Raw genomic sequence first — 16,658 nt, 5'->3', positions numbered from 1 at the left:
GCCTGCGACAACTCCAGCTTGGACCTCTGACATTGTTCGTGCCTACCTTTTGGAACACCGCCTGCGACAACTCCAGCTTGGACCTCTGACATTGTTCGTGCCTACCTTTTGGAACACTGCCTGCGACAACTCCAGCTTGGACCTCTGACATTGTTCTGACAATGATAGACATTACTGGATGCTTAAATATCGACAACCATCCGTTTTGGGGGGCTTTTTGCCGGTGGCAACGTGTATAGTCGTTTTATTTAGTAATGTATTTTACCGTATCAACACCAATGACTTACGAAATTGTACAAACCCTCTAAACGAATACCACTTGTTAGATGGTGACTACCATTTGTAACAATACAATAGAAGACTGGATAATTTTTGCAGATTACACAGGGTTTACTTTTTCTTTTAAAAGTGACCTATTTCTCTACTATTTTTCTTACGACGATAAATATTTGTTGTAGATCTTTTACAAAGGACTATTTTTTTATTTTTTTTAAACCACATCAGCATTGAGCTTTACCTACCAAGATGACTCCCACAGAAGACTTGGGATCATTTCTGTAGATGTTTGCCTATTGTACAAAGGATTATGTATAACAGACGTATCTGCCTGGCGATTTGCCTACCACGATGAATACGACAGAAGACTTGGACTCAGTTCTGTTCTGGGGTCTGCACGACCAAGGCGTCACTCTTGAGTACCTCATGGTCAACATCGTCCTCTTCATCATCGGAGTCTTCGTCGTCTTCCTCAACGCCGTCGTCTTCTACGCCATGACTCGAGAAAACCCCTCCGACGGCGACGTCAGCAACTACATCATCGCCAACCTCTCCGTCACGGACATGATCACCGGCATGTTTGTCGTCTACACGGTCGTCTACAATCTCGTCAACTTCCAGTCAAAGGTGGAGTGCTACATCAGACTCGGATTCGTCCATTTCTTCTCCCAGTCCTCGGTCTTTCACCTTGTCCTTCTGACCGCCGACAGATACGTGAAGATCATATTCCCTTACAAACACATCATCATCTTTAAACGGAGACCCGTCATCTACGCATCAGCGATCATTTGGGTGTTGTCTTTCCTCTACGGAGCCTTGCCCATCATGGGATGGCACAAGGCACTGATACCCGGGGGTGTTCCTTGTAGTTACCTGGGGACGCTTAGTGATGGCTTCTTGCACTTGACCATGGCGACATACTTCTCTCCGAGTTTCATGCTCAATGTGATGTACGCTCATATATTCATGGTGGCCAGGAAGCACCAGAGAGCTATACGTAACCTGGAGGTGGGACCGGACAGCCTCGGTTTTGACAAGAAGAGCTGGAAATTAACCAAGACCGTCGTCATCATCAGCGGAGCTTACATTTTATGTTGGACACCCATGGGTATGTATTTGGTTTTAATACGGCAAAGGTACATGTTCCTCCGTGCCTTTGCTTAAAACTTAGAGTTCCTTGTATGCTTGATTAATTTAAGCACACCAGATTTTTGTTTCTGTCTTAATTTCTTTGAAAGCACAAAAGTGTGTCTTGGTGTCATCGCTTAGCGTAACCCAGAATTTTGATAATATTTTCTGGTGTGGGTTTTTTTGTGTTGTTTTTGGGTGCGTTTTTGGCGGTTTATTATTATCACCATTATCATTATCATTATCATTATCTTCATTATCATTATTATTTGGGTTTTTTTTTTTTTTTTGCTTTGCTTCTGATTTTGTTGAGATGTGTGAGAATACAAAGCTTTTCAACTGATCATCAGCTAAAATGTATATGATAAAAACATACATGAGTATTTATCATTCGGTTTAGTGGTTTTAATCATTATAATAAGTGGGATTTTAAAAATTACTATTATCAATTGGTGACTAACAGTATCTAAAACATTTTCATTTTGTTTGGGTTTGGGCTTGTTTTTTTGGGGGGAGGAGGTTGTGTTGAAATAATGTTAGACATCAAATGTCTGTGGTTTGAAATGGGCTCAGGTGTTCTGTAACAAATATTCCTTTCCTAGTACTTTATCCTTAATTTATCAATCGAAAAAACCCCATGTTTTATGGGGTGAGGATTTGTTTTGTGGGGTTGGGTTTTTTCGTCGGTTCATTTGGTTTTTTTTTTTTTTTTGTTTTTTTTTTTTTTTTTTTTTTTTGTTCGTTTGTTTAGGTTGGGGTTTTTTTTTAGTACAGTTTAGACATTGGGTACATACATACCTTTCATAATAACATTATATATTGTTTAACAAATAATGGAAATATATCTCCTTGGTTTCCTATAGATAGGAGTGTTAGACAGGGCTCTGTGTTGAGATTCTCGCTTGGTTGATTAGAACAAATAAGGACATTACTGGTATACATATTGCAAATAAAAATCATGTTATATGCCAATATGGGGATGATACAGACTTCATCTTGGACGGTATCAAAAAGTTATTATTGAACACTGTTGATACTCTTAATTTGTTTGCTAGTTTATCGAGTCTTAAAGGCATACTGTCACGGATTTAAAGGGACATTCCTGAGTTTGCTGCAATGTTTCAGTTGTTATCCACTAACAGAGACGTTTTGACGACTGTAATTACATATCATATATATTTTTCTGCATAAACTATTAGTGGCTGTATATTAAACGTGTTTCTGGTTGTTCTAATATTTGTACTAGGTTACATTTCACTTTATTTCCTGAAAAAGATTTTTTCGTACGTACGAAATTATTTGAAGACAAAATCCAGTTTGGGCTTCTTACACATATTAAGACGACCAGAAACACATTGAATATACAAAAACTGATATTCTAAACAAGAAAATATATTTAATATGTATGTAAGTTTTTAATCGTAGAAATAGCAAACTTTTAAAGGTAGACTATTAAAGATGTCGGAACCATCTTACAATGCAGCAAACAAGGGAATGTCCCTTTAAAGGTAGACTAAACTCCAACAAGAGCCTTGTGTGTTGGAAAGATGTATACCCGGACCACCAACACATACTGACACTTTAAAGGTAGACTAAACTCCAACAAGAGCCTTGTGTGTTGGAAAGATGTATACCCGGACCACCAACACATACTGACACTTTAAAGGTAGACTAAACTCCAACAAGAGCCTTGTGTGTGGAAAGATGTGACACTTTAAAGGTAGACTAAACTCCAACAAGAGCCTTGTGTGTTGGAAAGATGCATACCCGGACCTTTAAAGGTAGACTAAACTCCAACAAGAGCCTTGTGTGTTGGAAAGATGCATACCCGGACCACCAACACATACTGACACTTTAACAAATAAAAAACGCGTAATTTTAGAATTAATAAAAAACAGTGATTATTCCTGCCAACTGAGGGCAGCCATTTTGTTTCGCTTTTGTGACGACCGGTGGTATAGCTGGCCTCAGACCACAATTAATTTCGCTATATGTTTCTATATAGCCTTAGTGGCTATAACATTTTTTATTAATATCAGCAGGCCCGTGAAGTTTTGTATGTACCTTTGCCTGCATGGGGGACACATACCCTGAAAAGGACAACCCCTGTTGTCCGGCTCTTTCTCCCAGCATATTGGTTTAAACAGACACACCCTCTAAACCAGACCGGAGTACACCCATTTTACACAAAAAGCACTACTTTTGCATGGGCCGGAATTACTACAAACAAGTCTTCAATGTCAGCAAGTTACACATGTTTACAAACTACATGCTATCCCCTGTCACTTCAGTCAAACAGTTGCTACTTCATAGCTGTTTGCCATGAAATAATCACAGTCAAACAGCAGACTACTTGCGCGGTGAAACTTCCGGATTTTGGACAACCAAATGGGAAGATAACTGTAATCTGAGGCCTAGCTTGGGGCGAAGTGACGTCAGTTCAGGTCCAACTTCTCTATTAGTCCTATGCACAGTGTAAACAAATGCTCTAATTTACGACAAGGCGCTTCGCTTTCATCAACCTGACTTGTAAAACAACATAAATGACTTGATAGTATAATAAACTATTTAGCTAAATATATTTCAATTTGCATCAAAATAACGAAATGGAGTTATAGTATTTTTTTTCTTTTAAAAAAATCCAAAGAAAAAATGCATATTATTAGGCCTATTGGTTCGATACCCAAGTGATAATTTTCTTTTCTCTGGGACTACGTAAATGGTCAGTTTTGTGATTTTAGATGGGAACGTCTACTTAATCAAGGGTTTTACAGAATTAGTTACAGTAATAAAGCTGGTAAAGTCCATTACGATTTGAGGTTATCAAACAATACCCTGTGATCTTAATAAAAGAGGCACGTCTTTTTAGTGTGTCTAGACACAGTGTCTAGGGACCGTCTAAATATACACCTGCCAATCAAGAACCACAGGTACAGGCCACGGAAAGAAAATACCAATTAAGCAAGAAAACACTCCGACTATTATTTCAGTACATGGGTTAATTTATGTACAAAATATAATAGTTATTTCAACACTTTGACAATGGTGGTTTATTTTGTATTGAAAAGTAAACCACATATACACGTTGCTGTGTTACTGGGATAGATATTATTACAGAACACTGCGATGCATCCGCAAAAATCAGGTATGTTTTGTTTCTTCAGTGCGAAGACTAATTCCTGACGTGACACGTTAGGTATTACGTAACCACCAGCTCGCCAGAGGGCGTTTTCACTTGGATGGTACAAAATGGCTGCGCCCGTTATATATAATAGCCGTCACATTTAATCATTTTATTAATTAACTATAAGATTATACTTGTTGATATTAAGCAATAATGTGCATTATGTATCGTTGAATATGCACACCAGTCCAAAAGCCTTGCTTTAGCATTCCTTTAAGGACCTTATTTCTCTAAAAATGGATAATAAATAAAAATTGCATTAATTGTTGCAAACCAAATCTAGCTATCGCATCACCTTAACTGAACCATGATGGAGTGAAATCCATGTCAATGCTCTCGGCAATTTTAGTTTTTTAATTATGGATCATTGCCATAATTCAATTATTTTTTACAAAATATCGTTAATAAATGGAGTATGGTAGTTATGAAGATGGTTGAATAAAGTACATTTATTGACAAATCAAATTATTTTTGTTCAGGTAATACTTTGTTAGGTTATTAAATAGGTCAGTGGTCTGTGACAGTATGCCTTTAAACTAAACTATGAAAAGTTTCAAGCTATAAGAATTGGCTTTAAACAGAATAACACTACAATATATTTACCCAATCTTAAAATCGAATGCAATCTTACATAGTTCAAGATATCTGAAATAAATTTTGCACAGAAACTCAAATAAATTGTCAATGTGAATTTTAAAAATAAATTGTATGAAATAAAACAAATAATCAATAAATTGATGAATAGGATTACAACTTCATTATGGAAAATAGTCATTATTATGTCATTACTTATTTCTAAATTTAATTATTTGTTCTTGACTCTACCAAATACCCGAGGCGATTTTCTCTCCAAACTCAATAACACTCCCTTTAAGTTTTTTTATGGAATAATAAAAGAGACAGGATGAGTCGTGCGCATATTTGTAAATCAATTAAAGGAAGGGGTCTTGGGGTGGTCATTATATATACAATTCTAATGGCTCTTTAAAACTGACTTTTTTTTATTTTTTTTATCAAAGACACTAAATAGAAAAATATATCTATTTTTAGCCGAGTCTTCACAAATGGGAAACAATTACACATGTACACTATTTGGCAGTTAGTTTGCAATAAAATCTCAAATAATATCCTCAACCAGTTTTGGAAATATTGTTTACAGGCCTTAGCAGCCCTGCAGGATAAAATCAATATAACTTATTTTAAAACTACATTCCCTGGACTATTTTTATTATTTAAACATATAGAACAGAAAATCCAATTACGTTTGGTGCATATATGACGCCGCACACCGCATTGGTTTCACTACGCTGGCTTATCCAGGTCAAAAACAAAGCCATGATTTTGAAAGTCGAACACTTTTGACGGGCTCGTACCGATCTCGGTTTTCACTGGCTCATCACAAGTATAGAATTCCCCAACATGAGATCACGTGAGATTTCGCAATTTTTGAACAAATTTAACTGTCTTGATTGAGGGGTCGTCTCATATCTCCAAAACATATTTATATCCATAGAGGTATGGTACAACGCCTTTCCAGGGGTCGGTGATTGTTGGATTTGCCTTGAAATTTTGACAGTGGTCAGCTGTTGGCATACGCGTTACATGTAAGGGGGCGTTACTAATTACGTAACGCTCTAGGGGTAGAGGAAGAGGGTACTGTGTTCGATTAACGTAAAATTTTTCAAGACTATATGTTATTTTTATTCATTACTTAGACCTAAAAAGGTGGGTTTTTTGGAAATGCGCGGTCAGTCTAGGATCGATCCCCATCGGCGGATATACAAAAAGACCATGGTATATGATATCCTGTCTGTGGGATGGTACATATAAACAATCCCTTGCTAAAAAAAAATGTAGCGGGTTTCCAAGGCGCGTGTGCGGGATTTCAGCGGGGTTGGGGTTATAGACTGTGTTGAGCGAAGTTTATATGGGGCCATGCTCCACCATTAATACATTTCAAATTTTTTTAAGCTTAGGCAAGTAAGGTTTTCGACCTCCAATACCCTTCCCCTGCACATGCACCCGATTCCTCTCTAAGATTATATGTCAAAATTACCAAATGTTAGACATCCAATAGCAGATGGAAGGAAGGATAGGATATGTTTTATTTAACGACGCACTCAACACATTTTATTTACGGTTTTATGGGCTCGGATGATTATTAAATCAATATGCTTTATCTTTGATGTCGTTAAACACCCCCACCCACAACTTTACCCTTTCCAAACGAAATAATATTTATTTGAATTTGTCGATTTTAACACGTAAAATTAAGAAGTGAAAACGTTCATTGTCTACTTAAGTATATTTTATTTTAAAAATATATACATGATTAATGTGTTACTCGTATACAAACTAAACTTTGAAAGTTCTACTAACACTTTATAAAATATCAATTCTGAAATAGGAAGGTACGACTGTCGATAATACGTTGTCAAGATCAAACCGGTTTCAACTACAGCGCAAGATTTCTCTTTTAATTTTTTGAGACGAACCCTACAATTTGAAATCGGCAAACGCACGTGTTAACTGAAACTGACAACAGGCTGTCGTTTGTGCTTTGCCGAGCTATGGCGGCACAGGCGACGAATCAAGCGTATACGTTTGACGATATCCGTTCATAGCGAACACACACGACTTTTTTAAACGTGCATTTGAGCTTGTATTTCACATTTGTACATGATGTTATAATATGGTAACCAGGGAATGTAACTTTAAAGAAGTTTTAACAGAACCCATCTTAAATAATAATATAAGGATTAATAAGAAACAAATTCTGTTTTGATTGATACATTAAAGATTGTTGGTTGGTTGTAATGGATCACTCATACCTCTCAATAACTTTAAACAATTTGATCAAATACACACTGATTTTGTTTCTTATCATGGAAACAGTAATGAAATAGCTTTAACTGCTATGTACAAAAAAATAAAACGACTGTCTGGTTGACATTCTCACGTCTAAGGTCTATGACACAAAAAGGTTAAAGTTTGTTTTGTTTAACGACACTACTAGAGCACATTGATATATTAATCATCGGCTATTGGATGTCAAACATTTGGTACTTTTTGACATATTGTCTTATAGAGGAAACCCACTACGTTATTCCATTAGTAGCAAAGGATATTTTGTATACACCATCCCACAGACAGGATAGCACATACTACGGCCTTTGATATACCAGTCGTGGTGCACTGGCTTGGACGAGAAATAGCCTACTGGGCATACCGACGGGGGTCGATCCTAGACCGACAGCGTATCAGGCGAGCGCTTTACCACTGTGATCCAAATAATATATATTATACTTTAATGGCCTCCAATGACAGTAATAAACCTGAAAAGTTATGTTTTGACCACAATCTGGAGATGCCTAAAACATTTACTAAACTTTTAAACTACACTAGATACAAACCTCGCATGGTTTCAGTGTTGAATTCTGTTGAGAATATTTATAATATAATATTTAGTGAAATATCTTAAAATCAGTGGAATAAAAGTGTTATCAGTCACGCAATGAGCATAATACATTTTAGAGTGAAAATTTCACTATTTCACTCTAAAATGTGTTATCGTCACTGTAGAAAGTGTTATCTTCACTGTAAGAAAGCTGGAACTATTTTGCTGCTAGCATTTTAAAAATAAAGGTAAATTGCCAAAAGTTATATAATAAATAGAAAACTTCATGCGGTTTTTTTGTTGTCAAATATGATTTATATCTGATCTCGTGAAGCGCGACTCGTGAGATATGATTGCAAACTTCACGAGGTGAGATATAAATCATATTTGACAAAAAACATCAAATATCCTCAATATATTAACTACCAATAGATTTCTCGTAAAGCTGAACATTTTTCAAAACGATAAAATTATTCCTGTAAAAGTACACAGCTTGTGTGGACAGATTTCATGTACTGGCCATCCACGTCTTGTGCGCAACGTAATGTAATAATACGAACCTTTGTGTTGAACTTGATGTAATGGGAATCAAAACAAAATAAAAACAAAGTGCTTGATCTCATTTTATTGTTTGCAAAGTGTTTCTATATACAAAATACAAAATCAATTCTTATTTATTTCAAACACGAACTTTACAGTCGATAAAAAAAAGAGAGAACAAACTAAACCAAGCTGGGTCAAAGTTTGAGGTGCACCGAACTTTTGATAGAGAAGTTAACACCACAAGTCCTGTGATTGGTTATACATGTGAGTGTGTTGGTTGTAAAAAAAAATGTATGCAATTTTATTTCATCTAATACCACTGTGTCAAGTAGCTTTGAGCTTGAAACATGTATGGAGTACCTGTAAAAAAAAAGTACTCAAATTTTGTGCGAAACTAGGGGTGTTGTAAAAACATCTGGTTATATCGAAAATCAGCCACGAAAGGTACCATTTTCTTCAGTTAATACTTTGAGGTAAGGGTTGTAGTACTGATATTTATGGGTCATAGTTTGGTTGATATAGTGTTGATGTGGTCGCCTATGGGATTGTATTTGGTATAGCTTCACCTTTAGTATATGTGAAAATGAACGATTAAATAGAGAATGGGCACTGTATAAACCTCTATTATTAAAAATAATACAAATATTATCTGAAAATAGGGCCGAGTATATTTATACAGGAGATAATGAATTGAACAGAATAACAGCTTACATGGACATTCCTGAGTTTGCTGCAATTTTTAAGATGTTATCGACTAACAGAGACTTTTTAACGACTGCAATTACATATCAAATATATTTTTCTGCATAAAATATTAGCGGCTGTATATTAAACGTGTTTCTAATCGTTCTAATATTTGTATTAGGTTAAATATTATTTTATTTCCAAAAATATTTGTTTTCGGAAGACAAAATCCAGTTTGGGCTTCTTACAAATATTAAGATAACCAGAAACACATTGAATATAGAGACATTGATATTATAAATAAGAAAATATATTTAATATTTAAGTTTAATCGTAGAAATATTTTATTAGTCGGAAACATCTTACAATGCAGCAAACTCAGGAATTTCCCTTTAAAAGGTTTGTCTATTTTGTTATATCCAGAAAGGCGTGTCACTGTGTGAACGTGTTGTACGAAAGTATGTATTAGAAAACAATTTACAGAATCACTATTTCTATTTATTTCACTCGAGATGCTTGCGTCGCATGATCGAACCACCTCGGTGGATCCATTAATCTGACTGGGGGTTTTCTCGTTCCAACCAGTGCACTACAACTGATCAAAGGTCGTGGAAAATGCATATAAAAGATCCCTTGCTGCATTAAGAAAAATGTAGCGGATTTCCTGTGATGACTACGTGTCAGAATTATCAAATGTTTAACATCCAATAGCCGATGATTAATTAATTAATGTGCTCTGTTGGTGTCGTTAAACAAAACAAACTTTTAAAATCTTTCTTCACTAAGGTATAATATTCAGCGTTATACAGTTACTAATTCTAGTAACACGAGGTTATTTAAAATTGTTTTTAATTTGTTGCTGTTGTTAATTTGTTTGGTTTTGGGTTTTTTTTTAAACAACATCATGTTTGGGTCATGTAGACCACCTGTCTCTGTTCCCCTGGGGTCGGGACGTAACTCAGTGGTACAGTGCTCGCCTGATGCGCGATCGATCTAGGATCGATTCCCGTCGGTGGGCCCATTGGGCTATTTCTCGTTCCTGCCAGTGCTCCACAACTGGAGTAACAAAGGCCGTGGTATGTACTATCCTGTCTGTGAGATGGTGCATATAAAATATCCGTTGCTGTTAATCAAAAAGAGTAGTCCGTAAATTGACGACAGCGGGTATCCTCTCAATATCTGTGTGGTCCTTAACCATATGTCCGACGCCATATAACCGTAAATAAAATGTGTTGAGTGCGTCGTTAAATAAAACATTTCCTTCCTCCCCGTTCCCCTGGAACAGAGCAGTTATTTGTAACAGGGTATCTGTGAACATCGATCTTTCGACTGGTTCTATCAACTCTTTGTAAAAATTTTGTATTGTGTGTTTTCGTAATTTTGTTGGAAACTTTCATCAGAATACTTTTGAGACCCCGCTGTAAAATTTTATGATAAATATACTCATCCAAGGTACCTATATTTCTATTTATCATGCAACCATGCTTCCTATTGACCTAATAACCCCTACCTGATAATTCGAAGTGTTTTCAGGTCACTAGGTATGTGGTTTTCTCATTTTTCAAACATCCATTTTCAGCAATAATTGTTGAACTGCATAAATAAATATATAATTTACACTTCCTGTAACGTCAAATTACCTATTATTTTTCAATTTTCCATTATTCGCTCCCATTCGGAACTAGCTAGCGTTTTGAATTAAATATTTTGAAACAAAAAAGCAAGTAGCTTCCTGCAAAGAATGTTTACATTAGAACAGCGTCTGACGTCACAGTCACTAGCAGCCATTGATGTAGATCTTCTTCAGGTCACACATAAACTTGAGTTTATTTTCACAGAAAAAGGTATAGAAATTGTAATGTGACACAACAGACTTTGAAATATAATCAAAGTATTTTATTTAAAATTTGGAAACACATAGCTTTTAGGCTTTCAGGCACCTGCTATTGTCCTACTTCCGGTAGTAGTTTCTACACAATAAAACTAATACTGTCTATACTGCTTTTGACTGAAACATATTTTTAAAAATATAACTTTAAAGTGGTTGCATGATAAACAAAAATATCAGGTTACTACGTTTTGATATCGTGGTTATTATGGCTCTGTTCGATAACTCTGTAACAGGCGAGCTTCATCGAGCCTGTTACACCGTTATCTAAACCTCACAAATAACCACGATCTCAAAACGTAGTAACCCGATATTCTATATATATACTCTTCAAAAAAAGAAACGCAAAAGGGTACAAATGGGTTATAACTCCGATTTTATGTTTCCTACCGGTTCATGCTTTGTGAATATAAGGTCATTGCATGTCCCAAACACATTCCCACGGTTACATTCGATAAAACGCAGCTACTGTACAATAAAGTTCCAAAATGTGAATATTCGCAAAAACGCAGCCACGTGCAAACCATGTCACCACTGCACGTGCGTTGTCTGCACGTGCAACATGAACACCGACAGTATAAAAGTGCAGGGTGTTCGCTTGCCTGGCCTCTGTATCTGGCCGACAGTTGACAATCCAGGACATGCCACGTCTCAGTGAACCGCAGAGAAACAATGCCATCGGCCGACTAGACGCAGGCGAATCCAGAACGGCCGTTGCCAGGGCATTCCATGTGTCCCCAAGCACCATCTCCAGACTGTGGGACCGTTACCAGCAACATGGATCAACACGTGACCTCCCTAGATCCGGTGGACCACGGGTCACTACCCCGGGCAGGACCGCTACATCCGGGTACGCCACCTTCGGGAACGATTGACTACTGCCACCTCCACAGCCGCAGCAATACCAGGTTTGCGCAGGATATCCGACCAGACCGTACGGAACCGCCTACGTGAGGTAGGAATTCGTGCCAGACGTCCAGTTCGAGGTGTCATCTTAACACCACAACACCGTCGACTCCGACTGCAGTGGTGCCAGATTCATCGACAATGGCCTCAACTGCGATGGAGACAGGTGTGGTTCAGTGACGAGTCCCGATTTCTGCTCCGACGTCATGATGGAAGATGTCGCGTGTATAGGCGTCGTGGTGAACGTTATGCGGCAAACTGCGTGCAGGAAGTGGACAGATTCGGCGGGGGTAGTGTCATGGTGTGGGCAGCCATCTCACACACTGGCAGAACTGACCTGGTCCACGTGCAGGGCAACCTGAATGCACAGGGCTACATTGACCAGATCCTCCGGCCACACATCGTTCCAGTTATGGCCAACGCCAACGCAGTGTTCCAACATGACAACGCCAGGCCTCACAACGGCTTTCCTACAGAACAACAACATTAATGTCCTTCCTTGGCCATCGATATCACCGGATTTGAACCCAATTGAGCATCTATGGGACGAGTTGGACCGACGCCTCCGACAGCGACAACCACAGCCCCAGACCCTGCCCGAGCTGGCAGCAGCCTTGCAGGCCGAGTGGGCCACCATCCCCCGGGACGTCATCCGTACTCTGGTTGCTTCAATGGGCAGGCGGTGCCAGGCAGTTGTCAACACACGCGGAGGCCACACCCGGTATTGACTCCAGATGACCTTGACCTTGGTGGTGTGTCCTATCACTTACTCACAATGGACTAGAGTGAATTGTGAACAATCCTGCAACATTTGGTAATTATCGGACTCACCATTCAATAATTAAATCAATTCTCCAAATGTTACGACAATGTGGTTTTGCGTTTCTTCTTTTGAAGAGTATATATATCTCAATACAAAATTGTTCCTAATGTTCATAATACCTATCGCTAGTGAAGAGCATGGAAACGTTGCCTGTAGCAGCTTCGGCCACAAATTCCGTTTGTCTTCTACGGTATTTAAGTAATTGGTATAGACCAATTAGCCCACTGCAAGTAGACTGTATATAATTGCGGTGTCAGTAATAAAGTTAAACAGTAATTAATATACACTGAACAAAACAATGTCTTGTGATTAAAATTTGACCAATCAAGATTATAAGAAGCGATATCTCCTGCTACAAAAGCCTTTAATGGATGATAAATATATATAATGTCAAATAGATAACTCTATTTTCAGGTATTGTCATAATGCTGCATCTGTACGGATTTCTACGAGGGATGACGTCAGAGGAAAGTAGCAGCTACGTTGTCTACGGCAGCATTTCCGCCTACTGCAACGCCCTCGTGAACCCGATCATCTACGCGTTCAAACTTCCGGTCGTCAGGAAATACTACAAGCGCCTGTTTTGTTCGTGTGTGTGTCGTCACGTTCGGCATGAGACCCCACTTGGGACGAATGGGTCGACCCAACAAACATCATCACACTCACACTAATAGAGGTTTCTTTGATTAAGCGTGTACGTTCAAATCGTTGTGACTGTGTATTTATATGATACTGTTGTTGTTGTTATTATTGTTACTGTTCTAGGTACATCTAAAATTTTAACAATTGTTTTTTTTTTTCCATTTTTCATTTCAAATTATTTTCGTGCTTATATCCAATTACTGTTCCAGCACGCTGTCCTGGGCACACACCTCACCTATCTGGACTGTCTGTCCAGGACAGTGGGTTAGTTGTTACTGGTTAGTGACAGAGAAGAGGGAGTAGTGGTCTTACACCTACCCATTGAGTCGTTTAAACTCGCTCTGGGTGGGAGCCGGTACCGGGCTGAGAACCCTGTACCTACCAGCCTTATATCCGATGGTTCAAAAACGACACCACCAAGGCCGGTACTTTGAACAATGGAATTGGGGGAGGGTAAGGGTCCAAGCAAATTTGCTTTCAAATATATTTTCCGGGAAACATGGCCCCAAACCCTTTAGAAACGTTCCTCGCCAGTCTAGACAAAACCCACCCCTACCCCCTTACAATGACATTCATAAGAGTACGCGACAGAGGACCAATCCCCACCAGTGGTGGAGCAAAACCTCAGATTGAACATTGATTCGTGTGTAAAAATATGTGTAGATTTCAGATCTGTAACTCTTACTCTAAACATGTACGTTAACTGAGAATTTTCATGCTTTTAATGGTACGTCAAAGTCTTTTTTTCTCATCTGCTGCTACCCCAAAACAACAGCCCACTGGACAGACACCAAATTTCAGTTATAGAGGAGATTAAACTCTTTAAAAATGTTTTTTTTTTGTGACGCTTAATATCCAAACGTTACATTTTGATTTGTTGGATGTTCATAATTAGTCAATTCGATCTACATTTCAAGGTCAAATGAAGTCCATTGTTTCTGAATATATAACATGCTGTATATGACACAAATCATTGGTTTCTTTAAATTCTTTCCAATAATATTGATCAATAATGGCCATATTATTACTTTGGTTTATAAATACATCCATTACACATCTAGTAGGGGTACTTCATAGTGTCACAAGTTAAATGTGGTATTTTGTAATGTTTATTCTTTTATAAGTGTTGTATTGAGCTACATAATCATTGTACACTTGTATTAGTATATTATTGGAAAGTGTAGCATAGCAAACTATTAATTACTATTAACCCCGTTGGAGCTTATGTCCAGTTGACCTTTCATTCGACCAATCAAAACCTTACTTGCAAAATCATGCCAGTGATTGAAAATAATTTAAAAACATTCTCCCGAATAACGTTATAAAAGGCGAAGTGTGATTGGTCAATATTTAAATTATTATTTACAGACAAAATATCACCTGGACATGGGAGTCCACGCAATGCTGTCAGATCTACTGGTAGACCAGTAGAGCTAATTATAATCAGATTGGGATAAAAATTAAGATTAGTTTTATGTAACAAAAGAGGTGTAGCTTGGCTAGTGAGGACGAGTGCAGAGTATGGCCATGAACTGGTGTGTGGCGCATGGATTGTAAGCTTGGCTAGCGAGGACGAGTGCAGAGTATGGCCATGAACTGGTGTGTGGCGCATGGATTGTAAGCTTGGCTAGCGAGGACGAGTGCGGAGTATGGCCATGAACTGGTGTGTGGTGCATGCATTGTAAGCTTGGCTAGCGAGGACGAGTGCAGAGTATGGCCATGAACTGGTGTGTGGCGCATGCATTGTAAGCTTGGCTAGTGAGGACGAGTGCAGAGTATGGTCATGAACTGGTGTGTGGCGCATGCATTGCAAACTTGGCTAGTAAGGACGAGTGCAGAGTATGGCCATGAACTGGTGTGTGGCGCATGCATTGTAAGCTTGGCTAGTGAGGATGAGTGCAGAGTATGGCCATGAACTGGTGTGTGGCGCATATGATGTAAGCTTGGCTAGTGAGGACGAGTGCAGAGTATGGCCATGAACTGGTGTGTGGCGCATGTATTGTAAGCTTGGCTAGTGAGGACGAGTGCAGAGTATGGCCATGAACTGGTGTGTGGCGCATGTATTGTAAGCTTGGCTAGTGAGGACGAGTGCAGAGTATGGCCATGAACTGGTGTGTGGCGCATGTATTGTAAGATTGGGTATGAGTGGCTGTGTTCAATAAAAGGGTGTTTGAATGTATTGGTCACTACCGGCCTCGGTGGTGGCGTTGTTAAGCCACAGACATACGGCTGGTAGGTACAGGGTTCGAAGCCCGGTACCGGCTCCCACCCAGAGCGAGTTTTAACGACTTAATGGGTAGGTGTACGACAACTATACCCTCTCCTTTCTCACTAACCACTAACCCACTGTCCTGGACAGACAGCCCAGATAGCCGAGGTGTGTGTCCAGGACAGCGTGTTTGAACCGTAATTGGATATAAGCACGAACATAAATTGAAATGAAATGTATTGGTCACACTTGACATATCATTTGGCGGAAGTATGTTAACTTAAAACTGATATTTTGGAAGTGGATTTAAGCTGGTATAAGAGCGTGAGTGCAGGCATTTATTTTATTTTATGTTTTAAATATTAACATTGAATGTTAAACAATGTAACATGTATGAAGTCGTGATATGATAACATGCAGTGTATCGAAGTTTATGTATTTTGTGCATTGTGACCAATAGGAATTTTTGACATAGAAGAAAGGAATGTATTATTGAATGTATTCTAAATGAGTGAATAAAGTGGCATGTGAAATATATTATGGTAAAGATATAATTATGTGGTACAAAATGGTGATTATAGAAATATTTTATTTTATTTTATTTTTACTCCATACGAAATGGTGGATCTTTGAAGTAGTGATGTTTCTGACAAGGTATTACATGACGTCACATCACAGGCTCTTAGTCATGTAAGAGTTGCAAAGTCATCGAGAGGATTCTTGGTGGACCCGGATGGAGGATGAACAATTATGGCGTATTCGGTAGTTCAATGGTGAATTTCTCAACGGCCTGAGAAGTGTACGTAGTAAATACAGTACACGTGGTGTGTAAAACGGGGGAACTGTTCGTGCTCAGAGAACATTATTATTATTATTATTTTAATAATGTGGTGACAGACTGGGAACATGGAGAACTTGTTAAGAAGAAGGTAATCATGGTGGACATAAGATAGCACAACTCAGTTAATTTCTTTCTTA

The 16,658-nt window shown here is 38.3% G+C and overlaps 1 protein-coding gene across 1 annotated transcript; it reads left to right on the top strand.

Annotated features, from left to right (window-relative positions):
• Positions 1 to 627: 627 nt before the first annotated feature.
• Positions 628 to 13,500, top strand: LOC121389049 (probable G-protein coupled receptor No9). Its single transcript, XM_041520668.1, has 2 exons — positions 628 to 1,384; positions 13,244 to 13,500. The coding sequence occupies exons 1-2, from the start codon at positions 628 to 630 to the stop codon at positions 13,498 to 13,500; spliced, it is 1,014 nt and encodes a 337-aa protein (XP_041376602.1).
• Positions 13,501 to 16,658: the final 3,158 nt, after the last annotated feature.

This window comes from Gigantopelta aegis, chromosome 2 (genome assembly GCF_016097555.1).
Source record: "Gigantopelta aegis isolate Gae_Host chromosome 2, Gae_host_genome, whole genome shotgun sequence".
In the NCBI taxonomy this organism is placed as follows: domain Eukaryota; kingdom Metazoa; phylum Mollusca; class Gastropoda; order Neomphalida; family Peltospiridae; genus Gigantopelta; species Gigantopelta aegis.
Note: the sequence above shows the minus strand (reverse complement) of the source record. Positions and strands in the feature narration are given on the sequence as shown.